A 27,993-nucleotide genomic window follows, 5' to 3' on the forward strand; every position below is an offset into this window, starting at 1 on the left:
GTTTTGTTATTTCTTAAATTATATTTAATCTCTTCTAGATTTTCTGGCTGTGGTCTCTCAGAACAGCATTGTGAAATTGTGTCTTCAGCTCTTCAATCCTCAAACTGTGTCCTGAGAGAGCTGGATCTGAGGAACAATGACCTGCAGGACTCTGGTGTAAAGTTTATTTCTGATGGACTGAAGAGTCCAAACTGTCAGCTGCAGATACTGAGGTAATAAGAACATATAAGAGATCATTTACAGTTAACTGATCACAGTGTGTGTGTGTGTGTGTGTGTGTGTGTGTGTGTGTGTGTGTGTGTGTGTGTGTATAGATGATCTGACTGTGTGTGTGTGTGTGTGTGTGTGTGTGTGTGTGTGTATAGATGATCTGACTGTGTGTGTGTGTCTGTAGATGATCTGACTGTGTGTGTTTGTGTTTGTGTGTAGATAATCTGACTGTGTGTGTGTGTGTGTGTAGATGATCTGACTGATTGTGTGTTTGTGTGTGTGTGTGTGTGTGTGTGTGTGTGTGTGTCTGTGTTTGTGTGTAGATAATCTGACAGTGTGTGTGTGTGTGTGTGTGTGTCTGTGTGTAGATAATCTGTGTGTGTGTGTGTGTGTGTGTGTGTGTAGATGATCTGACTGTTTGTGTGTGTGTGTGTGTGTGTGTGTATGTCTGTATTAGTGTTTCACGATATACTGATACTAAAAATGTATCGCGATACCCTGCTTTAGAAAACAGTATGATTCCTCATGTTACCGGTACTTTAAGAATGACCTTAAAGAAGAGCCGTATTTTCTGAGTTGCCTCGACGTGCGGCAGAAGGACAGTGTGTGTTAGGGCTGCAACAAACGATTATTTTGATAATCAAATAATCTAATCTAACGATTATTAGAATGATTAATCGACTAATCGTCAATTATTTCACTGATTAATTAATATAATTTGATTGATCATTCAGCTCTTGCAATTTGTTAAAATACTGTTATACATAACAAATAAATAAAATACATAGTAATCACTTCAGCTTTGGCAAATAATATTATTTAATTACAATTATTATACAATTAATTTATACAAATAAATATCTTTGACACACAAAATGAGATGACAGAGAAACCTTATTTACCATTTAATTACTATATGAAATTTAACTGAACGACTCGTCATTCTGCCTAACATCTCCTTTCGTAAGTATATGATATGGATAAGAAACAAAATAAAGGTAAGTGATTAGATGTTTTATTTTTGGATAAAAAAATTATTCACAATATACACTACCAGTCAAACATTTTTTAACAGTAACATATGTTTTTAAAGAAGTTTCTTCTGCTCATCAAGCCTGCATGTATTTGATCCAAAGTAGAGCAAACACAGTAATATTTTGAAAGATTTTTTACTATTTAAAATAACTTCATTTTATTTGAATATATTTTAAAATGTAATTTATTCCTGTGATTTCAAGGCTGAATTTTTTGCATCATTACTCCAGTCACATTGTGAGCGACCACTTGGCTAAAATTGCGTATAAAACGACGATAGAAATTAGCAAAATCGAGAAAGCGGCATGAGAGTCAGGGACGGGCCAGTCGGCAACCACCTGGACCTTAGCTGGATCCATACTGATCCCCTCTTCAGAGATGACCGAGCCCAGAAACGTTACCGAGGACATGTGAAAGGAGCATTTCTCAGCCTTGACAAATAGTCGATTCTTAAGCAAGCATTGGAGGATGTGGCGAACGTGTTGTATGTGGACTTGGAGAGAAGGTGAGAAAATTAATATGTCATCGAGATGACAAAGACGATTAAGTTGAGCATATCCTGAAGGACGTCATTAACAAGAGCCTGAAAAACGGCGGGGGCGTTGACCAATCCGAAGGGAAGAACCTTATACTCAAAGTGTGAGAGGGACGTGTTAAAGGTGGTAATAGGGGGGAAGAGACATGGCTCGGGAATGACTGAAAACCCCTCACATATCGTAATATCCCTCCGGTACTCCAGACAATTCCCCTGCTTCCTCCTGAAAAACAGAAACAGAAGACACAGGGGGAACAGCAGAGACTAAACACTCTACATGACATGACAACTTTCCAAGACAAAATGGATCCTTTAGCCCAATCAATGTGAGGATTATGGAGCTTTAGCCAAGGATCGCCTAAAACAACAGGAGTGTAAGGAGATCGAAAAATAAAAAAAGAAATTGTCCCTCTGTGATTACCAGAAATGGTAAGAGTCAATGGAATAGTCTCCTTCTGTACTCTAGGTAGATTACAGAGAGCGGAAAGCAGTCGAGAAGCCTCCTCACCGTAGGCTGATCGGTCGAAGACCCAGATCATCTCCTCCTTGAAAAGCGCAAAGCTGGAGATGCAATCTGTCTCCGCCTCCCAGTTAGCCGTTCCCCATTCTCGAGCCCGGCCAGCGAGAAGGGAGAGAACGTAGGCGACCTTGGCTTGCTCCTTTGCATTCATCATGGGCTGTAGGGAAAACACCACCTCGCATTGGGTAAGGAAAGAGCGACATTGTTTTGGCTCACCTGAATAGACTCCGGCAGGACAGGAGGAACATGCGAGGCGGAAGACTGTAGGCACATATTGTGGACCTGGCAGGAAAGCTCGAACATCTAAAAGGCCAGCATCTCGTTGGCGTGTCTGCCGGCGGATATGTCCTCTTCATGCTTGCCTAGAAGGACACCCTGGTGTTCCACGGCAGTCTGGAATGGGCTGCCACTAGCTGAGTCCATGTCTTGGTCAGATTGTTCTGTGGTCAGGTAGAGAGGACTCAAAAGCGAGATTGACAATTATAGTTCTTTAACGGAATCAAAAAGTCTGACCACAGGTAATCCAAACTGAAGTATCAATAAAGAACGGCGAACTGAAGAAACCAGTGGACTTGGTATAATAACGTGAACACAAAGCTCCTCAGTGGCAGGGGTGACCAGAAGACTGGTGAGGCTGAGGCACTTGTAGCTCACGAAGAGGCAGACGGTCGGAGAGCACCCAGCAGGTAATCTGTTGCAGTCTTTAGCAGGCAAGGTTCTGTGGATGTACAATGACGAGCACAGAGTAATTCCAGCAGTGGAAGTTATACCGTAGTACAATTCAAGTTTTCTATTCAATTCAAGTTTATTTGTATAGCGCTTTTTACAATACAAATCGTTACAAAGCAACTTTACAGAAAAGTATGTTTCTACAATATTTATTAATAGCTTATAAGTGGTGACTGTCAGTTTGTGCATGTATGACAGGATTTTTAGAAAAATTAATACAAGACGTAGTCAGCCAGACAATGAACATTATTAATATTATTAATAATTAATAATTATTATATGATGCAGTCACACTTGTAGCAATATTTATTAGTTCTGTTTGTTGATTCAGGGTTAGCATCATCTGAGGTCCTCTGAGGGTCAGCATCATCTCTTCTCAGGTGTTCTGGATCCAGACTGGAGCTTGTGTAAATCCTACTTACCACAGGATGTAAATCCCGTGGCAAAACATAGAAACAAATAGAGACATCATTAGCATAGCTGCTGATCCAAAAAAGTAAAATGTATTAGTTTAACCCAAGCTAAAGAATAAAAATGCGCATTTGATCAGATGCAACTACACTCACAATTTAAGATACATTATTTGAATGCTCGAGATGCATTTTTAATCTAGATTTAAACAGAGAGAGTGTGTCTGAACCCTGAACATTATCACGAAGGCTATTCCAGAGTTTGGGAGCCAAATGTGAAAAAGCTCTAGCTCCTTTAGAGGACTCTGCTATCCTAGGAGCTACCAAAAGTCCAGCGTTTTGTGACCTTAGGGAGCGTGATGGATTGTAACGTGGTAGAAGGCTAGTAAGGTACACAGGAGCTAAACCATTTAGGGCCTTATAGGTAAGTAATGATAATTTGTAACTGATACGGAACTTAATAGGTAGCCAGTGCAGAGACTGTAAAATTTTGTTAATATGATCACATTTTCTTGACCTGGTAAGGACTCTAGCTGCTGCATTTTGGATTACCTGTGGCTTGTTTATCGAAGAAGCAGGACAACCACCTAGAAGTGCATTACAATAGTCCAGTCTAGACGTCATAAATGCATGAACTAGCTTTTCTGCATCAGAAACAGATAACATGTTTCGTAGCTTGGCAATGTTTCTAAGATGGAATAATGCAGTTTTTGTAACATGGGAAATATGATTTTCAAAAGACAAGTTGCTGTCTAATATAACACCCAGATTTTTGACTGTAGAGGAAGTAACAGTACATCCGTATAGTTGCAGATTGTAATCTACAAGATTCTGTGTAGTGTTTTTTGGTCCAATAATTAATATCTCTGTCTTATCCGAATTTAATTGGAGAAAATTATTGGTCATCCAATCTTTTACATTTTTAACACACTCTGTTAGCTTAGATAATTTAGAAGTTTCATCTGGTCTCATTGAGATATATAGCTGAGTATCATCAGCATAACAGTGGAAGCTAATTCCGTATTTTCTAATAATATTACCAAGGGGCAACATGTATATTGAAAATAGAAGGGGACCTAGGATGGATCCTTGTGGCACTCCATATTTTACTGGTGATAAATGAGATGACTCCCCATTTAAATAAACAAAATGGTAGCGATTGGACAGGTAGGATCTAAACCATCTTAGAGCCTGCCCTTGAATACCTGTATAGTTTTGTAATTGATCTATGATTATGTCATGATCTATGGTGTCGAACGCAGCACTAAGATCAAGTAAAACTAGAAATGAGATGCAGCCTTGATCTGACGTAAGAAGCAGGTCATTTTTAATTTTAACAAGTGCAGTTTCTGTGCTATGGTGGGACCTGACTGAAATTCTTCATATATATCATTTTTGCTCAAGAAGGTGCTCAATTGAGCAGACACAACTTTTTCTAAAATTTTAGACATAAATGGAAGATTTGAAATAGGCCTATAATTTGCCTGTTCACTAGGATCTAGTTTTGGTTTCTTAATAAGAGGATTAATAACCGCCAGCTTGAATGGTTTTGGGAAATGACCTAAAGATAACGATGAGTTAAACATATTGAGAAGCTGTTCTTCTATTACAGGTAAAAATCTTTCAGTAATTTAGTGGGAACAGGATCTAATAAACATGTTGTTGGTTTAGATACAGTGATAAGTTTATTTAGCTCTTCCTGTCCTATATTTGTTTATCTTTGGGTGCGATGGATGAAACTGAAGTGTTAGACGCTGTAGAATCTACATTCCTATTGTATTTCTAATGTTATATATTTTATCAGTGAAGAAATTCATAAAGTCATTAATATTAAAAGTTGGTGGAATATTTGAATCAGGTGGCGTCTGGTAATTTGTTAATTTAGCCACTGTGCTAAATAAAAACCTTGGATTGTTTTGGTTATTTTATATGAGTTTGTGTATATGCTCTGCCCTAGCAGTTTTCAGAGCCTGTCTATAGCTGGACATACTGTTTTTCCATGCAATTCTAAAAACGTACAAGTTAGTTTTTCTCCATTTGCTTTCAGGACTACGAGTTTCTTTCTTGAGAGAGTGAGTATTACTGTTATACAATGGCACAGTACTTTTTTCTCTAACCTTTTTCAATTTGATGGGGGCAACAGCTTCTAATGTATTGGAGAAAATAGTGCCCATGTTGTCAGTGATTTCGTCTAATTCATGTGTATTTTTGGGTACAAATAGCAGTTGAGATAGATCAGGCAGGTTATTTGCGAATCTGTCTTTGGTGACTGGAACAATAGTTCTGCCCAGACGGTAACGCTGAGACATATAGTTAATATCAGTGATATGCAGCATGCACGATACAAGGACATGGTCTGTAACATCATCACTTTGAGGTACGATATCTATATCAGTAAGATCGATTCCATGCGATATAATTAAATCTAGTGTATGATTAAAACGATGAGTGGGCCCGGTGACATTTTGCTTGACTCCAAAAGAGTTTATTAGGTCAGTAAACGCAAGTCCTAATGCATCATTTGTATTATCAACGTGAATATTAAAATCTCCCATGATTAGCCCCTTTTCAACTGTAACCAGAATGTCTGAGAGGAAATCTGCAAATTCTTTTACGAATTCTGTATACGGCCCTGGTGGTCTATACACAGTAGCCAGAGCGAGAGATACATTAGATTTCTTTTGCATGTCTGACAGTGTTTCATTAAGCAGAAGTATTTCAAATGAGTTAAACCTGTATCCTGTTTTCTGGGTAACATTGAGAATATCACTATATATTTGAAAAAACTGCTGACTACTCTTGTCTAACTCAGGTTCGGATTCATAGAACGGCTACAGGGTGTCCGGTCAGAACATTAGGTCTCACACCAGGAATGTACTTCAGGGTGATTTATTGTGCACGAACACAGGAGGGGGGGTTCGGAAGAGTTCACTTTCAAGGGTGGCCTTTCTTACAGCCGCCCCCAAATTCACAAGGTGAATCTGAACAAGAAGGGCCTTACTAAATTTTGGAATGTCATTCAGTCAAAGGAGGTATGCAGATTATCTTGGTCACTGGCCTTAGGTAAGTTCTGTCTTTCACTTTGATCTCAGCTGATCTGACTCTGTTATCCTTCCAAGGGAAAACTTGAACAATCCTTCCTACAGACCAAAGTGCACGAGGTAGCTGTGGATCCACAATCATAACAGTTTCACCTATCTGTAGGTTCTCTGTTTCTGACATTCATTTCTGTCTGGTTTGAAGGCTGGGTAGGTAGTTATGGATGAATTGCCTCCAAAAGTGATCAGCTAACAGCTGACTATGCCTCCATTTCCGTTGACTCAGAAGCTCAGAATCCTGGTATGTCACTTGGGGAAGTGAGGCATCCCGCCGCCCCATCAGCAGGATGTTGAGTGTAATTGGGTCAGGGTCAGCAATGTCTGAAGATGTTTAACCAAGAGGTTTGGCATTAAGGATCCCCTCTATTTCAATGAGAACAGTCCGCAATACTTCTTCAGTGACTGTCTGTGCTCCGAGTGTCACTTGCAGGGCTGTTTTCAAGGATCGAATTTCCCGCTCCCTTGGAGCTTGGAGCTCAGGTTGAAGAGCAGTGTAGGCATTCCGAAGTTCCCTTTCACCACCTTTGAAATTCGTTCCCTGATCTGACAGGATTTCAAAGGGTTTCCCTTGTCGAGCAATGAAGCGACGGAGGGCCATTAGGAATGAGTCACTGTCCATACTTGTGAGGAGATCAATATGCACTGCACGGGTGGTCATACACTTGAAGATGATCCCCCAACGCTTCTCATTTCGGCGTCCAAACTTTATGAGATGGGGACCAAAGCAATCTATACCTGTTGAATAGAAAACTGGCTGGTGAATTCTTAACCTGGCAGGTGGGAGGTCTGCCATCCTGGGGGGATGCGGTTTAGCCCGCCATTTTTGGCATTCAGCGCATTGGCGTTGGTGATGTTTGACTGCTGCTCGTCCTCTTAATACCCAGTTTTTTCTCCTGAGCTCCGCAAACACCCTTTCTGGTCCAGGGTGATGCAAACAGTCATCGTAGTCTTTGATAATTAGTTTGGTGAGTGGGTGATGTGGATCAAGGACAATGGGGTGAATGGTATCCTCGTCTAGTTGACTGATTTGTCATAGGCGACCGCCAACCCGAATAAGATTGGTTCTGATATCTAGTTCTGGGGCTAGGCAAAGCAGTCGACTATTGCTTGGTAGAGGTTTACCAGATTTCAAGTGCAATATCTCGTCTGGGAATGATTCTGCCTTGATCTGTCGGAGGGCTGAGAGCTCAGCTTCTATATAGTCTTCTGCAGTTACAATGGAGGGAGAGCTTTCTGCTGATGGTTGTATAAGAGCTTTTAAGTAGTCTGTGAATGTGCAAAATTGATGAGGATCCGGCAATGACAGAGCAGTGGTTAACAGTCCACAGAAAGTTGACCTTTTCAGCTCACCATCTTGACTTATGTGAGCTAATGGTGGCATTTTTGGCCAGCTGTCTGTTCTTTGTCTGAGGAATTCTGGACCTTGGTTCCATCTGCTGTCTTTGTTGAGATCAGAGGGAGACTTTCCTCTTGTAATTGCATCTGCTGGGTTGTCGGATGACTGTACGTAACGCCAGGTGTCAGATTCAGTCAAGTCCTGTACTTCTGCCACTCTGGTCCCCACAAACACCTTAAAGCGACAGGAATCTGATAAAAGCCAAATTAGCACTGTGGTGGAATCAGACCACAGTGTGACACTACTGAGTGGTAACGTTAGCTCTGCCTTCAGGACTTTAGCAAGCTGTGCACCTGTGAGTGCTGCACACAGCTCAAGACGAGGGATTCTCTGCTGTTTCTTGGGAGCAACACGAGACCTAGCTGTTACAAAGGCCACCTCCACTTTACCTTGAGGGTTTTCTGTTCTTAAGTAAGCCACTGATCCATACGCCTTCTCTGAGGCATCACAAAAGATGTGAAGTTGCCTAATACTGCTAGAGCAGTCTAGTTCCTTGCTGCAGTAACATCTGGGCAAACTGATATTCTGCAGATCTTCCAATTCACTCTCCCAGTGTTTCCAAGAGTCTAATAGGTCCTCTGGCAGCCTTGGGTCATCCCACTCCCTTTGTTTGTCCCACAACCTCTGCACTATCACCTTGGCTCGAGTGGTGAAGGGTACAATATAGCCAAGTGGATCATACTGGCTGGCAAGGATCTGGTAGATGCTTCGCATTGTGGGCACTTCACTGTCTGGTTTGGGTCGTTTGTAAGAGAGGGTATCTGATTGGCAATTCCAGTGCAGGCCAAGTGTTGATTCCTGAGCTTCTTGGTGGCCTTCGCTGAGCCAGAGGATGCTACTCGGTGACTGAATGTCAGCTGGCAGATGGCTGATAACTGAAGGGTCATTACTAGCCCCCTGTCGTAACTCAAAGCCGCCAGATGCTAGAAGGACACAGAGTTTGTCTACAAGATTCTTGGCCATGTCACGGGAAGCGAAGCTCTGGAGGCAATTGTCCACATAGAATGACTTCTCCACTGAAACTTGTGTGTCCTTTCCAGGTTGGCTGTGATCTAGAACGTGCTTCTGTAAAGCAAGCGAGGCACAACACGGACTGCAAGTGGTCCCGAAAGGCAGTACCTGCCATTCATAGACATCTGGGATTCTGTCTCTTTGCATGTCTCTCCAGATGTATCTCAGCAGAGGTTTATCTTGTGGCAAGAGGCGTACCTGATTGAACATGCCGCGGATGTCACTACTTATGGCAACAGAGTGCTCCCGGAAACGCAGAAGGACTGCCAGGAGAGATGGACCAAGTGTTGGACCAGGTAACAGTAGCTCGATCAGGTTGTGCCCTTGATATGAGAATGAACAGTTAAAGACCACCCTGTTCTTCCCATTATGCTGCACCATGTGGTGCGGGATGTACCAGGCTTCCTTTGTTCTGTCCACTTGCTCCTGACTAAGTTTGACAACATAACCAGCTTGCACTAGCTTGGCCAGCTCCCCTTGGTATGCTGCAGTTAGAACAGGGTCCCTTTCCAGCCGTTTCTCGATTCCTCTCAACTGTGGCAGGACAGCTTCCTTTGGTGCACAGAGGCGAGGTATGTTCTTGACACGGAGCAGAGGAGTAGCGTATCGCTGGATACCATTAACATCCACTCTCACCGTGTTCTCTTGCTGAAGCTGAATGGACTCTTTGTCTTGGCATGACCTGGTAATTACCTTTTCACTCTGGTAGGGTAGAACATCCATTTGCCACAGTCTCTCCACATTTGCATAAAGGTCATTGACAGGCCGCAGTGAGGTGAAGAATCATTGATCAGGGGAAAGATGACTGCTCAATTCTTCAGTTGGACCCTGCAGTGTCCATCCCAGACGTGTTCTTACTGCTGCTGGCCCACCAGGGGGCCCCAGCTGGACTGGTTCTATTGGTGTGAGGAGGAGGGGGCAATCAGAGCCAATGAGTAGAACAGGATGTACCTTGTCCAGCTGTTGTAGAGGTAACCCTTCAAGATGCTTAAATTTCTGTTGCAGGACACTAACTGGGTGTGTATGTTCTGCCAGACCGAGTGCTTTGGCTGTGAAGGCATTACGGATCTTGTAAGCTTTGCTGGGGTTAACAGTTTGGGACACAGTAAAAGTCACTGCCGCCCCGTGAATGACCTGGGTATCCTGTCTCACTGTACGAAGTACAAGGTCCTCTGGCTCCCCCACAAGTCTTAATTTCTGCACTGCATCATGCAGAATGATGGTCCGCTCTGATCCATCATCTAATATGGCGTAAGTCTCCATTGCCACGTTGCCATTCTTGATCAGAACCTTAGTCACTTTGAGCAGTACTTTACTTCCGGAGGTTGGTCGGTCAACATATAAAACTGCACTGGAAGGAGCTTCACTTGGCTGAGATGTCTTGACCTGGTCATTGACATCATGTAGTACCATAAGGTGCTTCTTGTTGCAGGTTGGGCAGAAAGACTTTAGTGTGCAGTTAGCTGCTTGATGTCCACGACCACAACGCCAGCATCGGTTCTTTGTCTTTATCCAGTCTATCTTCAGGTCTTTGCTTAGAAGCTTGAAGTTGTCACAGCCATTCAGATAGTGTTTATTATTATCACAGTATGGACAATAAGCTCTCACCTTCTCTTCTCTGACTGAAGCTGGTTTAGATGTGGCTGACGACATTGATGTGGAATGTGACTTGTCGGTACCAAGTAGAATGGTGGTTGGTCTGCGAAGCTGCTTAGACTCTCTTCTCACCTCTCTGCCACGCACTGAAGATTCCTGCCTTGTATAACAAGCGTACTGGCTATTGTCTTCCTGTACTTGAAGCTCATATTCCAACCAATCAGCGACGTCCAGCAAAGTAGGAATAGAGACTTGCAAAGGGTGGGTGTACCGCTTGAAACTTGATCTGAGGTCATGTGGCAGTTTACTCAGGAGTCAAGACACATGTGATCCACATTCCACATTCAAGGAGGACCTCCTCCAGTATCAGATGGTCTATGAGGATTTGAAATTTGAAACGTTCTGTGGCATCGTCAGGCAGGATGTTCTCTAAAGCAATTCTCAGTCTTGAAAACTCCCTAGGGTCAGAAGACGTTAGGCAGGGGATGGTAGGGGCTGGACCTCTGTAGATTTTCTCTTGGGTACATGAGGGTAAGAAATTATCTGAGCTGTATTCTGCATGGGCTGGCCTCCTCCTTTCCTGTGATGGGACCACGGACTCAGGCAGCTGAGGTGGCTGGTAGTATGGGGAAGTGTTGGGATACCTGAACTGAGCTGAGTAACTATAATGTGCTGTAAAGGAGGGTCTCTCATGAGGGGAGGAAGAAATGTTCATGTTTCTCAGATCTTCAGTCAGCTCTGAGCTTTCCTCTGGCACAGCTGGGTGTGGCAGTCTCTTAGTGGCAGATGGTGGCAACCTGCTGTGTGGAGCTGGTATTGAGCGGTATGGCTGTGGAGTCTGAAAGTTAACTGCTGGAGAGTGAGAGCGTGGTGATGGCATTTGTGGAGTGACCGACTCGGATGGAGAGCTCTGCTTCGATTTCAAGCTTTGAAGCTCATGCTATAATGCAGCATTCTGTTGACGCATCTCTTGGAATGCTGAAATGATCTCAGGGAGCTGGCTGGATTGTCGTTGCAAGGCTGCGTTCTCCCTCTTCATCTCCTTTAACATGGCTGTAAGCTCTGGCAGCTGTTTCACTTGCCTTTGCAATGCTGCATTCTCCTCTCTCAGCTTCTCAGAAGTGCAGTCCCATTGGTCAGTCAGTATCCACTCTGATGTTCTGATGCTTGGCTCACTGGTAAAGTGGATCTGGAATGACCTGTAGCACTTGCTGTTTCATTCTCCAGTACTCCCTGGCAGATAAGTGACCGTGATTGCTGTTGATGAGACCCAGGTCCACTGAGCTCAAAGTCTTCGAAGTAGGCTGGAGGGTTAACTCGTCTCCTCGGCCGCACAGCAGGGGCTTCTCTTTCTGGTTGAGACATGTCTGTAGCAATCCACAACCTCCGGCTCGAAGGACCATGAAAAAACTGCTAACTACTCTTGTCTAACTCAGGTTCGGATTCATAGAACGGCTACAGGGTGTCCAGTCAGAACATTAGGTCTCACACCAGGAATGTACTTCAGGGTGATTTATTGTGCAAAGATGTGTGTGGTTCTGTAAATATAAAACAGTATACAAATATGAATAAATTATTAAATACACATTAACAGATCTTTATAGCAGTACTTGAATACTCATAAGTAACAGCATTGTAAATTATCTAAATATAATATATATACAAATACGACTCAAAGTTCTATTAAATGATCGCACTACTGCATCGTGCGTCTAGCTCACGTGCCTAACTCGTCCGGTGAACAAGCCCGAACATGTTCCCTGAGATGCGTTTCAAGTCTACGCATTATAGCCTAATATGCAATAAAATTAAATATTCTATTAAACAAAAACACAGGAGAATTATAACATTTTGTCTACAAGGAAATGTGCAAATATAATAAACAATGTAAACATTTAGGCGGAATGCCGCGGTAGCGGTCATTAATCTCGCTTGTGAACTTATCATACAATGAATTATGTAAATGTACTTACAATTAGTTGCACGCACACATGTATCCACACAATCCTTAAACGGGCCACTTCTAACTAATTTAACTATGAAACATTGACTATAAACACATCCAGCCTCTATACTGTCTTGGTTCTCACTCCGCGGAAATATTTGGAACAGTCCAAATCACGAACACAGGAGGGAGGGTTTCGGAAGAATTCACTTTCAAGGGGTGGCCTTTCTTACAATATTGTTGACCAGTCTGAAGGGGCTCATGCTTATAACAGTAGTTTGGTGGAGTAGACTCATTTAGACCAAAATAATCTTTTGGTTTTATCCAGGTTTCAGTCAAGCAGAGTACATCAAAACTATTATCTGTGATCATTTCATTTCATTTACAATAACTGCTTTGGGTGTGAGTGATCTAATATTTATGAGCCCAAACTTTAAAAATTGTTTTTGTTCATTTACTTTACATGTTTCTGGTTTAATCACGATAAGATTTTTTTCTAGATCCTACATTAAATTTATATTTTGACCTCACTATTCGGGGAACAGACACAGTCACAGTACACACCGACAAGACAGGATAGGACAGGATAGAAGTGAAAGAAACTCAGGTCAATACGCATCTGTGACATCAAACAATCTGACAACAAGACGGGGAAATAGAGGGTTAAGAGAAGACAAGATAATGAGAAGGGATAAGGAACAGGTGGGGGGGAATGAGCCTAATGGAAAGTGAAAACAGCTGTCAGTAATGAAAGGTGTTGGTGAATAGAGTGTGTGTGTGTGTGATCAGCAGTGGGAGACAGAGAAAGAGACGGGATCATGACACACATGATCCTTCAGAAATTATTCTAATATACTGATGTGCTGCTCCAAAAAACATTTATTATTATTACTATTATTATTATCATTGTATCATGTTGAAAATAGCAGAATATAATTTTTTTCAGGATCTTTGATGAATAGAAAGTTCAGAAGATCAGCATTTATCTGAAATAGAAATATTTTGTAACATTATAAATGTCTGTATCAATTTAAAGCATCTTTGATAAATAGAAGTATTAATTTCTACAGTAATCCCCCACACCCCAATAAAAAAATAAAAATAAAAATTATATTGACTCAAGCTTTTGATTGGTAAAGCATATAATGTTACAAAAGCTTTTTTATTTCAGATAAATTCTGATCTCTGGATCTTTATATTCAAAGAATCCTGAAAAAAAAATGTACTCAACTGTTTTAAATATTGATAATAAAAAAAAAGTGACGTGACATTCAGCCAAGTATGGTGACCCATACTCAGAATTCCTGCTCTGCATTTAACCCATCCGAAGTGCACACACACAGAGCAGTGAACACACACACACACACACTGTGAACACACACCCGGAGCAGTGGGCAGCCATTTATGCTGCGATGCCCGGGGAGCAGTTGGGGGTTCGATGCCTTCCTCAAGGACACCTAAATCGTGGTATTGAGAGCACTGTACATGCACTCCCCCCACCAATAAATTCCTGCCGGCCCGAGACTCGAACTCACCACCCTTCGATTGCGACTCTCTAACCATTAGGCCACGACTTCCCCCTAATAATAATAATAATAATAATAATTTTGTTGTTTTTGTGTATTTCATTATTGAGAGGAAAGCGCGCGTCATATATTTTCTCACATCCAAACACCATTCGGTTCGGCTCGAGTGCGTTTCTCTGAAGCAGCGCTGAGCAAGCTCTGTATCTCTTCTTCTCTCGAATTGCATCGAGGAGGGCTGAATTACAGTCTTGCGCTACAGCGCCACACTGGTCAAACCGCATTATTGCAGACTCTAAATTAGGTCAAATTAAATCAAACGACTACTCGACAAAACAAAAATATTTGTCGACAATTTTTTATTGTTGATAATGTCGACTAATTGTTTCAGCCCTAGTGTGTGTTCAGCTCTGCTTTAGCTCCCTGCATGAACACTGGCCTTGCCAAACTTTATATATTCACGCAGCACTGCATTTCCTAAATAAAAAACTTGCAAGAAAGAGAAAATAAAGTGCGGGATTTGCTTGATGTTAAAAATAGTTAAGGGCAATAAACCTTTGATTTTGGAATGTTGATGTATTCCTGTTGTTACGTTATTCTTTGTTAACGCTGTTAACAATAGTTTGCGCAAAATCATCCCAGTACTTTAGTCTGTCTATATACTGTATTTTCCGGACTATAAGTCACACTTTTTTTCATAGTTTGGCTTGTCTTGCGACTTATAGTCAGGTGTGACTTATTTATCAAAATTAATTTGACATGAACCAAGAGAAATGAACCAAGAGAAAACATTACCGTCTACAGCCGTGAGAGGGCGCTCTATGCAGCTGCTTGCTCCTGTAGTCTACACTGAGCAGCATAGAGCGCATAAATGCGACTTATAGTCCAGTGTGACTTATATATGTTTTTTCCCTCATCATGACGTATTTTTGGACTGATGCGACTTATACTCGGGTGCGTCTTATAGTTCGAAAAATACGGTATCTATAGTTTTCACAGTCTACAGTCATGTCCAAAAATATAGACACCCTTGGTAAATATGATCAAAGGAGGCTGTGAAAATTCATCTGCATTGATAATCCTTTTGATCTTTTATTTTAAAAAATCACAAAATGTATACTTTCATTGGATAATAAGAATTTAAAATGGGGGAAATATCATTATGAAATGTTTTTCTCTAATACACATTGGCCACAATTAACGGCACCCTTTTATTCAATAATTTTTGTAATCTTCGTTTGCCAGTTTAACAGGTCTAAATTTTCTCCTATAATGCGTGATGAGGTTAGAGAACACCTGACAAGAGATCAGAGACCATTCCTTCATCCAGAATCACTCCAGACCCTTTAGATTGCCAGCTTCTTCTCTTCAGTTCACTCCTCTCATTTTCTATAGGGTTCAGGTCAGAGGACTGGAATGGCTGTAGCAGAATAGCAGAAGAATCCATGATGCCATGTATCTAAACAAGATGTCCAGGACCTCCAGCAGAAATATAGACCCACAGCATCAAAATACAGCAGTATAGTTCATTGTACACATGGGGTACTTTATATCTCTGTGTTCACCAAACCCATCTTGAGTGTTTGCTGCTAAAAAGCTCATTTTTAGTTTCATCTGACCATAGAAGCCATTCCCATTTGAAGTTCCAGTCGTGTCTGATAAATGAATATGCTTTAGTTTTTTTTTGGATGAGCTAGGAGAATTCTTCTTGAAACCCTCCCAAACAACATGTGATGATCTGCCGAGACTAAATTATATTCTGCAATTCTCCAGCTGTGACCCTTGGAGAGTGTTTAGACACTCAAACTCTCCTTCTTATCATGCATTAGGATGATATAGACACACGTCCTCTTCCAGGCAGTTTCGTAACATTTTATGTTGATAGGAAATTCTTAATTATTGCCCTGATGGTGGAAATTGCCATTTTCACTGCTCTCTAGCTCTTTTCTTAAAGCCACTTCACTAATTTGTGAAGCTCAATTATCTTTTGCTGCAAATCAGAAATATATTCTTTGTTTTTTCTTATTTTGATGGATGATAAAGGGAATTTGGGCTTTGTTTTCCTCGATATTAGGCTCATTCTCCTATTAATGTATTAGATTATAATAATAATAACTATTATTATATTTATTTTGATTGAACCTTCCCAGCCATTTCACTTCAGCACTGCATTTCACACACACACAAACACACACACACACACACACACACACACATTCAACGCGCAAGAGAGGATTAGAGCTTGTAGTCACTGAAGTTGTAATGCGTTGACTCGGATAACTCGTTAAATCTGTGAAATGAAACAGATGGAACACGAGGAATTAACTAGCAGCTATGAACTAGCTGTCTTAAATACAGTATATTTTATATTTAACGTTAGTTAAATCAGTCAGTATGTTTTAAAGTATTTTTTTTCGATTATTGGTGATTCCATAGGCTCTCTCTCGCACACCCACACGTTTTTAAACACCAGATAGTTTTGCTATTATTTACAAGAACAAAGAGTCTCTCTCTTGCTCCACCCATGCACGATAATATCGTGTATCGTCGATCTCACGGGCTGACGATATGACGATTTGAAAAATGGCCGTATCGCCCAACACTGGTCTGTAGATGATCTGACGGTGTGTGTCTGTAGATGATCTGACGGTGTGTGTCTGTAGATGATCTGACGGTGTGTGTCTGTAGATGATCTGTCTGTGTGTGTCTGTAGATGATCTGACTGTGTGTCTGTAGATGATCTGACTGTGTGTGTATGTAGATGATCTGACGGTGTGTGTCTGTAGATGATCTGACCGTGTGTGTCTGTAGATGATATGTATGTGTGTGTCTGTAGATGATCTGACGGTGTGTGTGTGTGTGTAGATGATCTGACTGTGTGTGTCTGTAGATGATCTGACTGTGTGTCTGTAGATGATCTGACGGTGTGTCTGTAGATGATCTGACTGTGTGTCTGTAGATGATCTGACGGTGTGTGTCTGTAGATGATCTGACTGTGTGTGTCTGTAGATGATCTGACTGTGTGTGTCTGTAGATGATCTGACTGTGTGTCTATAGATGATCTGACTGTGTGTGTCTGTAGATGATCTGTCTGTGTGTTTGTAGATGATCTGTCTGTGTGTCTGTAGATGATCTGTCTGTGTGTTTGTAGATGATCTGTCTGTGTGTTTGTAGATGATCTGTGTGTGTCTGTAGATGATCTGACTGTGTGTGTCTGTAGATTATCTGACTGTGTCTGTAGATGATCTGACTGTGTGTGTCTCTAGATGATGTGACGGTGTCGGTCGATGATCTGACTGTTGGTGTGTGTTCTTGTCTCTTTCAGTCTTGCTGGCTGTAATCTCACTGCTCAGTGTTGTGAGAGTTTGTCTTCAGCTCTACAATCCTCAAACTGTGTCCCGAGAGAGCTGGATCTGAGTAACAATGACCTGCAGGACTCTGGTGTACAGTTTATTTCTGATGGACTGAATAGTCCAAACTGTCAGCTGCAGATACTGAGGTATTAAGAACAGAGATAATTTACAGTCAACTAGTTAAAATGTGTGTCTGTAGATGATCTGACTGTGTATGTCTGTAGATGATGTCTCTGTGTCTCTGTCTCTGTGTGTCTGTAGGTTGTCTGGCTGTATGGTGTCAGAGGAAGGCTGTGGTTATTTGTCTTCAGCTCTGAGTTCAAACCCCTCACACCTGAGAGAGCTGGATCTGAGCTACAATCACCCAGGACAATCAGGAGTCCAGCTGCTCAAACACAAACTGCAGGATCCAAACTATAAACTGCAGATACTCAAGTATGTCAAACACTAATACTGACGTACTGAACATGTGTGTGAATGATGCAGATCTACATTAAATCATGTTTTATTAACAACATTTGGGAGGAGCTTGTTCAGATTAATCAACCAGTTTAGCACAGGTGGAGCTCGTTCTTATAATTAATTCAATTAACATGCTAATTCATATATTACATTTACATGTATTCATTTAGCAGAAGCTTTTATCCAAAGCGACTTACAAATGAGGACAATGGAAGCGATCAAAAACAACAAAAAAGCAATGATATACAAGTGCTATAACAAGTCTCAGTTAGCTTAAACACACTACATGAAGCAAGGGCTTTTAAATAATATAATAAATAAAAAGAAAACATAGAATAGAAAAAGAATAGAGCAAGCTAGTGTTAGAGGTCTTTTTTTATAATTGTATAATAAATGAAAAGAAAATAGAATACAAAAAGATAAGAAAGATAATGAGATTTTTTTTTAAAGAATATAATTAGAATAGTTAGTGTTAAAGTTAGAGGTTGAAATCAAGATGGAAGAGATGTGTTTTAAGTCGATTCTTGGAGATGGCTAAGGACTCAGCTGCTCGGATTGAGTTGGGGAGGTCATTCCACCAGGAGGGAACATTTAATTTAAAAGACTGTAAAAGTGACTTTGTGCTTCTTTGGGATGGCAAAATTAAGTGATGTTAACTTGCAGAGCACAAGCTTCTAGAGGACACATAAGTCTGAAGTAATACATTTTGGTAAATGGGAGCAGAGCCAGTGGTGGTTTTGTAGGCAAACATCAATGCCTTGAATTTTATGCGAGCAGCTATTGGTAGCCAGTGCAAATTGATAAACAGAGGTTTGACGTGTATTCTTTTCAGTTCATTAAAAATTAATCTTGCTGCCGCTTTCTGGATTAATTGTAAAGGTTTGATAGAACTGTCTGGAAGACCTGCCAAGAGAGCATTGCAATAGTCCAGCCTGGACAGAACAAGAGCTTGAACAAGGAGTTGTGCAGCATGTTCTCAAAGAAAGGATTGATCTTCTTAATGTTGAATAAAGCAAAAACAGTTTCTGAAGGACTAGACAGTTTTAGCAATGTGGTCTGAGAAAGTCAGCTGATCATCAATCATAACTCCAAGGCTTCTAGCTGTTTTTGAAGGAGTTATGGTTGATGTGCCTAACTTGATGGTGAAGTTGTGATGAAACGATGGGTTTGCTGGAAACACAAGCAGTTCTGTCTTGGCAAGGTTGAGTTTAAGGTGATGGTCCATCATCCAGCAAGAAATGTCTGTTAGACAAGCTGAGATGCGAATAGCTACCGTCGGATCATCAGGATGGAATGAGAGGTATAATAATAATTCATTACATTTATATAGCGCTTTTTCTAGGCACTCAAAGCGCTTTACATAGTCTGGGGGTATCTCCTCATCCACCACCAGTGAACAGCATCCACCTGGATGATGCGACGGCAGCCATAGTGCGCCAGAACACCCACCACACACCAGCTTACTGGTGGAGAGGAGACAGAGTGATGAAGCCGATCAGCAGACATGGGGATTGTTAGGAGGCCATGATGGTCAGAGGCCAATGGGCGAATTTATGGGATTTTTAATGATCACAGAGAGTCAGGACCTCGGTTTAACGTCTCATCCGAAGGACGGAAATATAGTTAAGTTAATATAGTATAGTTAAGTGTCATCAGCATAGCAGTGGTATGAAAAGTCATGTTGTGTGTATATATATATATATATATATATATATATATATATATATATATATATATATATACACAGCCAACTGACCTCCATGACAGCTTTTGCCCCGGTCACTACAATATCCTAAATCCAACATTTTCCCTTCTGACGATGAGTTTGGATCCCCATCACAACCCACTGGCCCCAAAGCTACTCCTTCCCCATCAGGTCCAGCTGATGAGACCCAAGCTTTCAGCATGATGACTTTGCTTGCCCCTACAGAAAGACATCCGTCTCACTCACCAGCGTCATCTTTTGTCTCAGCCACAGCAACCATTCCTCAAAAAGTGGACATTTTGGGGCTGAAACAAGAAGTGATTAATGCACATGTACAGTTTTCCCAGTTAATAACCAAAGTGCAGCTTTAATCTTTGTACGTCTCTTTGCAGTCAGCTAACCCTCCAAAACAGTCTTTAGAGTCATCAGCGAGCCTGAGCTGTGCTCCAGATTCCTCCACTGCAAAACCTCTTTCTCCTCCCTCCTCTGTTCAACCTTTTCCTCCAGCTCTCTCTACACCTTTCTGTGTCCTGCTTTTTTTGATAAAACTATGGTGGTGTGTCCTCGGTCCTTCAAGGGGTGTTCGGGGGCATGCCCCCCCGTGAGAAAATTTTGTGCATTTTAATGTTAAATTCATTAATATGGTGCACTTTGAGAGTTCAAAATTAAAAGCTCCAACCCATATTCAGTGTGCAAATTAAACAAAGAAAAATTCAAACCTCTTTTAGTTACAGTGTCTATTTACATTACACCTATACATAATAATAGTTATAATATTAATCCAATGACAGTAATAGCCATATTTTGTAAAACAAATGCACAAAAAAATAAAGGAAACTTTCTTAATTAGTTGTACCAATTTCTATACTTGAAAGAGATAAGCACATGATCTTTTATTTTGACGCAAACTGCATCAAGCTTTTATTTTGGCGGAAAACATGGTTTACAAATGCCTCTTATTAAATTTCTAGTGAATTGCGGTAATCGTCAACTATGCAGATGTGGAAATAATCTACACTCATGACATGGCCTAAGTGTTTTGAAAGTAGTTCTGCTTACCGCAGGCTCTACACTTTCTCATCTCTCTCCTGATCCTCCGTCCTCACTATCATCATCTGCCACAGGAGCTGATGAAGGTCAGAAAACATATATTTTGACACAGTTTACAGTGTCTGCTTTAAGGGCTTGGTTCTATTTTTTCACGCTATTTATCTGCACATTCCTTGCGTTTCTTCTCCATCTTTTTTTACAGATACACACTGACACTGCTGCCGCTCGCTCACTCGTTTAAAGTTGTGATTGGGCCAGCCCAGTGTCAATCAAGAAAAGAGCCAATGGGCCGCTGATCTACGTGTTTCATGGGCTGGTCTGTCAGAAAAAAAAAAACTAACACTGACTTTGACCAATGCATTACACCGGCACAAACCCAGCGCCGCCAATTAAGCAAAACAAAACAAAACGAATGGGCCGCCGATGTACAAATTTTATGGGCCGTTTAAAAAAATAAATAAATAAATAAAAAAAGTATGAGTATGAGATATCGGCCCAAAAAGCACGTCGGCCCACCGGGCAAATGCCCGGTATGCCCATTGGCCAGTCCAGCCATGGCGCTGTAACGTGTTACTCGACCCGGTGACTTTTTATGAATGACGGTAAGAATTTGAGATTGGTAGTGCTGTCATAAAATACACAACGGTTGTGCTGTAATTATATAAAAGAAAGAGAAATTAATAATTTGATTCATCATGCATGAAAGTGACAAAAAGTGAGTGAAGATATTTTAAATGATTTTTATTTATTAAATGCATTAACAAATTTAATTAATACACTGCATTAAATAATACATTTTAATTAAAACATAAATGCAAATAAATGCTGTTCATTAAACTTTATCAAAAATCCTGAGAAATAAAGTTCATCATCATTTCCACACAAAATATGAAGCAGTAAAATAGTTTTCAACATTGATAATAATCAGAAATATTTCTTGAGTCAAATAAATTGTAAAGATTTCTTAAAGATCATGTGACACTGAAAACTGGAGTAATGATGAAGAAAATTCTGCTTTGCATCACAGGAATAACATAACATTTAATAATGTATAAAAACCTTTGAACAGAGTCATTTTTATAAATTCATCTATTATTTTCTCTTGTGCCCTATATGTAAAGGTCTTTTATGTCAAATATATATTTTTTAAATAGAATAGAAAAGCCCCCTTTAAAATAATCACATTTTGTTTCTTTGCAGCCTGAAAGGTAGACGGATGCAGTTTATTAAATTATTAAATTGTTTTTTCAATTAAATTAAATTGCAACTAAAATGTGAGTAGTTTTGTCCGTCTCTCTATCTTTCAGGATATATTTGTGCGCACAGACAGTTTTTTTGTTAAAAGCAGCACTTAAATGTTCAGTTCAGTGTATGTTAATGTTAGATATTTTCTTGAGTATGTAACTATTACACACATCTTTAAGACTTGAGGACCAAACGATCAGTGACAGCAACACTGAGCAGAACGAAGCTATCACGCATTTTAAACCTTTTAACAACAGAACGAAAACAGCAAAAATCTGTAAAATGATCAGATACACTCGTCAAGGGCATGAGTTCAGAGGAAAACAACTACAGAGAACAACACAGCCCTGATGAAGTGGAGATTTACGATTGAAAAAACAGCTTAAAGTAGCTACTGACGGTGCCAGACCATTTTACAAATGTGTTTAGTTCAGTGGAAGAACTCAAAGCTCAGAATAATGATTCATTCATAATTAGTCATGAGAGAAATACACATAACTGGTGTAATATTAGCAGAGCAAGTGTTTCTCAGGAGCTCATGGTGCACAGTGTGTTCAGTTGTACACACACACACACACACACACAGTGTGTTCAGTCGTACACACACACACACACACACACACACACAGTGTGTTCAGTCGTACACACACACACACACACACACACACACACACACACACACAGTGTGTTCAGTCGTACACACACACACACACACACACACAGTGTGTTCAGTCGTACACACACACACACACACACACACACACACACACACACACACACAGTGTGTTCAGTCGTACACACACACACACAGACACACACTCTCACAAGTGTTTCTCAGGAGCTCATGGTGCACAGTGTGTTCAGTCATACACACACACACACACACACACACACACACACACACAGACAGTGTGTTCAGTCGTACACACACACACACACACACACACAGTGTGTTCAGTCGTACACACACACACACACACACACACACACACACACACAGTGTGTTCAGTCATACACACACACACACACACACACACACACACACTTACACACACACACACACACACACACACTCACACACACACACACACACACACAGTGTGTTCAGTAATACACACACACACACACACACACACACACAGTGTGTTCAGTCGTACACACACACACACACACACACACAGTGTGTTCAGTCATACACACACACACACACACACACACACGCACACACACACACACACACACACACACACACACACAGTGTGTTCAGTCGTACACACACACACACACACACACACACACACACACAGACACACACACACACACACAGTGTGTTCAGTCATACACACACACACACACACAGACACACACACACACAGTGTGTTCAGTCGTACACACACACACACACACACACACACACACACACACACACACACAGTGTGTTCAGTCGTACACACACACACACACACACACACACACACAGTGTGTTCAGTCGTACACACACACACACACACACACAGTGTGTTCAGTCGTACACACACACACACACACACACACACAGTGTGTTCAGTCGTACACACACACACACACACAGACACACACACACACACACAGTGTGTTCAGTCGTACAGCTGCAGGAGACACTGGTTTTGTGTTTCTCCACTGTGCCAAGAGTGTGTTTGCATCCAGATATTCAGTCAATATGACAGTGTTTTATTAGAGTCAGTTCAGGAGCTTCCAGCTAAATCCCTTTAGGAGCCTTTATTTGTAGGAGACTCTAATCGCTCCGTCACTCGTCTATGATCCCAAAATCAGCTCACATTGGTTCTGGTTCAATCAGGCAAACCAGCAGACAGTTTTCCAGCCTTTCTTTTCTCATCAGACAGCAAGCACAGCTGCTCAGAAGGGTCTCTCTCTCAGCAGCAGATCCAAGCCCTCGCTCGATGCTCATCAGACGCTTTCAAAAGCTGCAGAAGATCCAATCGATTTCAGATTAAAAAGCCCATCAAACCCTGATCAGCTCTAACTGTTCCTGTCCCAGCGTGGGATATGAGGGAGTTCTCTGGCTGTATTCTGAGCTCGGACAGATATACACCAAATACACACACTATTGACTCAGTCTGATTATATGAGTGTCAACTTATGAACCTGTGTTTGTGTGTTTCTAGTGTGGATCATGGAGGAGAGAAGAGGATGAGAGCAGGACCACGAAAGTGTAGGTCTACACACACACACACTCAAAAAGAGACACACACTAACACAAAGACACACACACACACACACACACACACACACACACACACACACACACACACAAACACACAGACACTCACACACTAATACTTTAATTGAGCAAGAACAAACTAAATCGATCAAAAGTGAGAGTAAAGACATTTATAATGTTACAGAAGATTTGATCTGAAATAAATGCTGTTCTTTTAAAGTTTCTGTTCAACAAAGAATCCTGAAGAATAAAATGTGTCATGATTTCCACAAAAATATGAAGCACAATTTTTTTTTCAATATTGATAAGAACCAATATTAACAATTGAGCACCAATAATCATAACAGAGCAGTAAATCATCCTATTATTCTGATTTCTGAAGAACATGTGACACTGAAGACTGGAGGAATGATGCTGAAAATAAAGATGCACATCACAGAAATAAATTACACTTTAACTCATTTTCACATAGAAAACAATATTTCTCAATATTACTTGTTGAGCAGAAGAGACTTGTTTCAGATATTATAAATCTTTGAGCAGGGCTCGTATTCACAAAACATTTGATCTTAGCACTAAGAGTTCTCCTAAATAACAGTAAAAGTTTTCTCTTAAAAGCTGTTCACAAAGCTGCTGAGACAAACTTTTACTGAGGGACAGAGAGAAGTCTTGAGCTCAGAGGAAGGGGGCGGGGCTAGGGATGATGTCAGCATGCTCATTAACTATGCACACAGTGATTGGCTGAAAGTCTGTCAGAGATTAATTCATAGAAATATTGTAGAGCACGATATTATGTTGCCATATTCAAATAATGGTTTAAAAATAAATGTTAACTGGCACATTCAGATAAATATTTTAAAATGCTACACATTTTTTCCCGCTGCGGCAGAAAGCCTGCTATCATTCCACTTTAACACTGAAACACAGCTTTCACTATATTAGTGAAGACATCTGTGAATAGTGAGGAGATTCTGGACTTTACAAATATAAGCTGAGTCTGAAATCACTCACTCGTTCACTCGTTCACTAACTAAATTCACTGGGGTGGTGTTATTGTCATATGATCTTTTATATTACATCTACCTTATTTTAGAAAATAATATTACTAGCAATAACACTCAACGTGACTTTATATTGTAATTATTACAATACTGTAAATATTACGTTGATTTGACATTTTTTAATTATCGTCAAATATTAAACTGAGTTATTGCCTACATAACATATTTTAATATCAATAATTGTGTGAAATAAACGTTAAAGCCGAAATAATAAAAGATGTAAACATCATTTCTCCTTCAAACTCGCTCTCGCTTCCAGCTCGCCGCTTCTCCGCATTGGATTGTGGGAAATAGTGTGAAATCAGAATGAATTGTGGGTAAAAAGTAGTGGAGGAATGTAAGGAATGACGTGGTTCAATCAGAATTCAGACATCACTACAGAATGAGTGACAGCTGATCTAGTGCACTATATAGTGTATAGGGAGCGGTTTCAGACACAGCTCTAGTCAAAGCTGTAAACACACACACATCTTCAGTGTTGTGTTGTTCTTGATGTTTCTCTCTTCTTGTGTTCAGATGCCTGTGATCTCACACTGGATCCAAACACAGCACACACTCGACTCGTTCTGTCTGATGAGAACAAGAAGATCACACGTGTGAGAGATCCTCAGCCGTATCCTGATCATCCAGAGAGATTTGATGATGCTCCTCAGGTTCTGAGTGTTGAGAGTCTGACTGGACGCTGTTACTGGGAGACTGAATGGAGCGGTGCTGGTGCTGTAATATCAGTGTCATATAAAGGAATCAACAGGAAAGGAGGAGGGATTGACTGTGTGTTTGGATCCAATGACAACTCCTGGAGTCTGTACTGCTCTGATAACAGTTTCTCTTTCCGTCACAATAATAACAACATTTTCAGTGGTAAATCTTTCATCCCTTCATCCTGTAAGAGAGTAGGAGTGTATGTGGACGTGTCGGCTGGCTCTCTGTCCTTCTACAGAGTCTCTGACACACACACACTCACTCACTTACACACACACACACTCAAACACTTACACACACTCAAACACTTACACACACTCAACACCACATTCACTGAACCCCTCTGTGCTGGATTTGGGGTTTATTCTTATTCCTCAGTGTCTCTGTGTGATATTAAATGATAGAGAGACTCTTTCTGATGTTCACATGCACACATCAAATCTCACATCACTACATATCTATTCATTTTTAATTAGTTTTTCATCATCATACAGAAGTTATGACTCTAGATCAGACTCTCATACTGTTCTGAATCTTTAATAAACAGAGTAATATGTGTGCTTTAATATTTCTATTGTAAACTGCTCATCAAATGTAATAAAAGTCCATTAGTGACTCATTTGATCCTGAACTGGTTTCTGAATCCTGATGTGAACTAATGACAGTATGAATAATCATGAATGTGATTGAGATCAGCAAAATGAAACACAGAGGCTGAATTCAACACATTGGCTTCCTGTAAAGTTTAGAATTGATTTTATGATAGCTGTCTTTGTGTCCAAGGCTTTATCTGATCTTGCACCAAAATATAGTATAAATATAGTGAGCTTCTGATTCCTTACTCTCCTCAAAGAGCACTTCAGTCTAGTAATCAGCTAAGAGCGGGTTGCAGTGTACCAACCATTAAATGTGTGGGACACCAACTCCTCCTTTTCTATCTCTTCCTTTTAATGGACTTACTGAGTTATCCGAGTCAAAGCGTTACAGTCTGTCGAGGGATGCAATTGATAAAGATTTCATGTGTATCCTCTTCACCTGATGTGAGCTTGGCTGTTCTGCATCTGGACTCATAAACTGATAATTGAAGATTTCCTGTGTATCCTCTTCGCCTGACGTGAACTCGTCCGCTTTGCATGTGGGCCAAGTTTGGCTAAAAAGGGGGGTAATATGTTTTATGAGATAGTGTTAAGTTTTAACAAGTAATAAAGAATTGTGTGTAAACTGCCATCTGAGTGTGCTGGTCTCTGCCTTCCCTGACCTTCGAGCGGTTGTTACATTGGTGACAGCGGTGGGATGTAATCCCTAACAATAGTGTAACAACCGCAGGTCAAAAAAATGTAATACCAGTTGATAAAAAAAAAGTTCTATACACCTAAACAATATAAATATGATTTTTAAAATTTGTGAAATTAAGGGGTTTAATTCACATTAAAATATGATACACATTAAAATTATCTGAATTTTTCTCCAAACAACAGTTTGTTGGATATGAGATCCAAAAGGAGAAGATTAAGGTAAAATAGCAGATATTTGGAGCATGTTAGTTACTAACATGTAACCGACTTAAATATTTAAAATCATAGTGTGCTTATTGTGACTTCTTTCCTCAGCCAGTGGGATGATGACAGTCAGCTGCCAGAGGTCTCAGAAAGAACTGAAGAGATGGTGTTGACATCCCAAGAGCTGCCAGAGGTCTCAGAAGTAACTGAAGAGATGGTGTTGACATCCCAAGAGCTGCCAGAGGTCTCAGAAAGAACTGAAGAGATGGTGTTGACATCCCAAGAGCTGCCAGAGGTCTTAGAAAGAACTGAAGAGATGGTGTTGACATCCCAAGAGCTGCCAGATGTCTTAGAAAGAGCTAAAGAGATGGTGAGAACTGAAGATATGGTGTTGGCGTCCCAAGAGCTGCCAGAGGTCTTAGAAAGAACTGAAGAGATGGTGTGGGCGTCCCAAGAGCTGCCAGTGGTCTTAGAATGAACTGAAGAGATGGTGTTGGTGTCCCAAGGGCTGCCAGAGGTCTTAGAAAGAACTGAAGAGGTGGTGTTGGCGTCCCAAGAGCTGCCAGAGGTGTCACAGTGTCTGGGTTGTGTTCCCTGGGTGTCCACTAGATGTCCTCTTTTCCCACGGTGTCTTTCACTTCATTAATCACATTCCTCACGTCCCTGCTTAATTATTGCACCCAGCTG

General features: G+C 40.8%; 1 protein-coding gene across 2 annotated transcripts in view; it reads left to right on the forward strand.

Moving 5' to 3' along the window:
- The window catches only part of LOC132142894 (NACHT, LRR and PYD domains-containing protein 12-like), a 31,626-nt gene extending 5,188 nt beyond the window's left edge, over positions 1-26,438 (forward strand). Inside the window, exons 2-6 of one of the 2 annotated variants that reach the window (XM_059553088.1) lie at positions 39-212; positions 17,334-17,507; positions 17,623-17,796; positions 23,989-24,035; positions 25,622-26,438. In XM_059553088.1, the coding sequence (XP_059409071.1) occupies positions 39-212; positions 17,334-17,507; positions 17,623-17,796; positions 23,989-24,035; positions 25,622-26,208 (1,156 nt within the window). In that variant the 3' untranslated portion in view covers positions 26,209-26,438. The remainder of the gene's footprint in view (positions 1-38; positions 213-17,333; positions 17,508-17,622; positions 17,797-23,988; positions 24,036-25,621) is intronic. The other variant, XM_059553089.1, reaches the window with a different exon arrangement.
- Positions 26,439-27,993: the final 1,555 nt, after the last annotated feature.

The sequence above is a fragment of the Carassius carassius genome, chromosome 6 (assembly GCF_963082965.1).
Source record: "Carassius carassius chromosome 6, fCarCar2.1, whole genome shotgun sequence".
Lineage (NCBI taxonomy): Eukaryota > Metazoa > Chordata > Actinopteri > Cypriniformes > Cyprinidae > Carassius > Carassius carassius.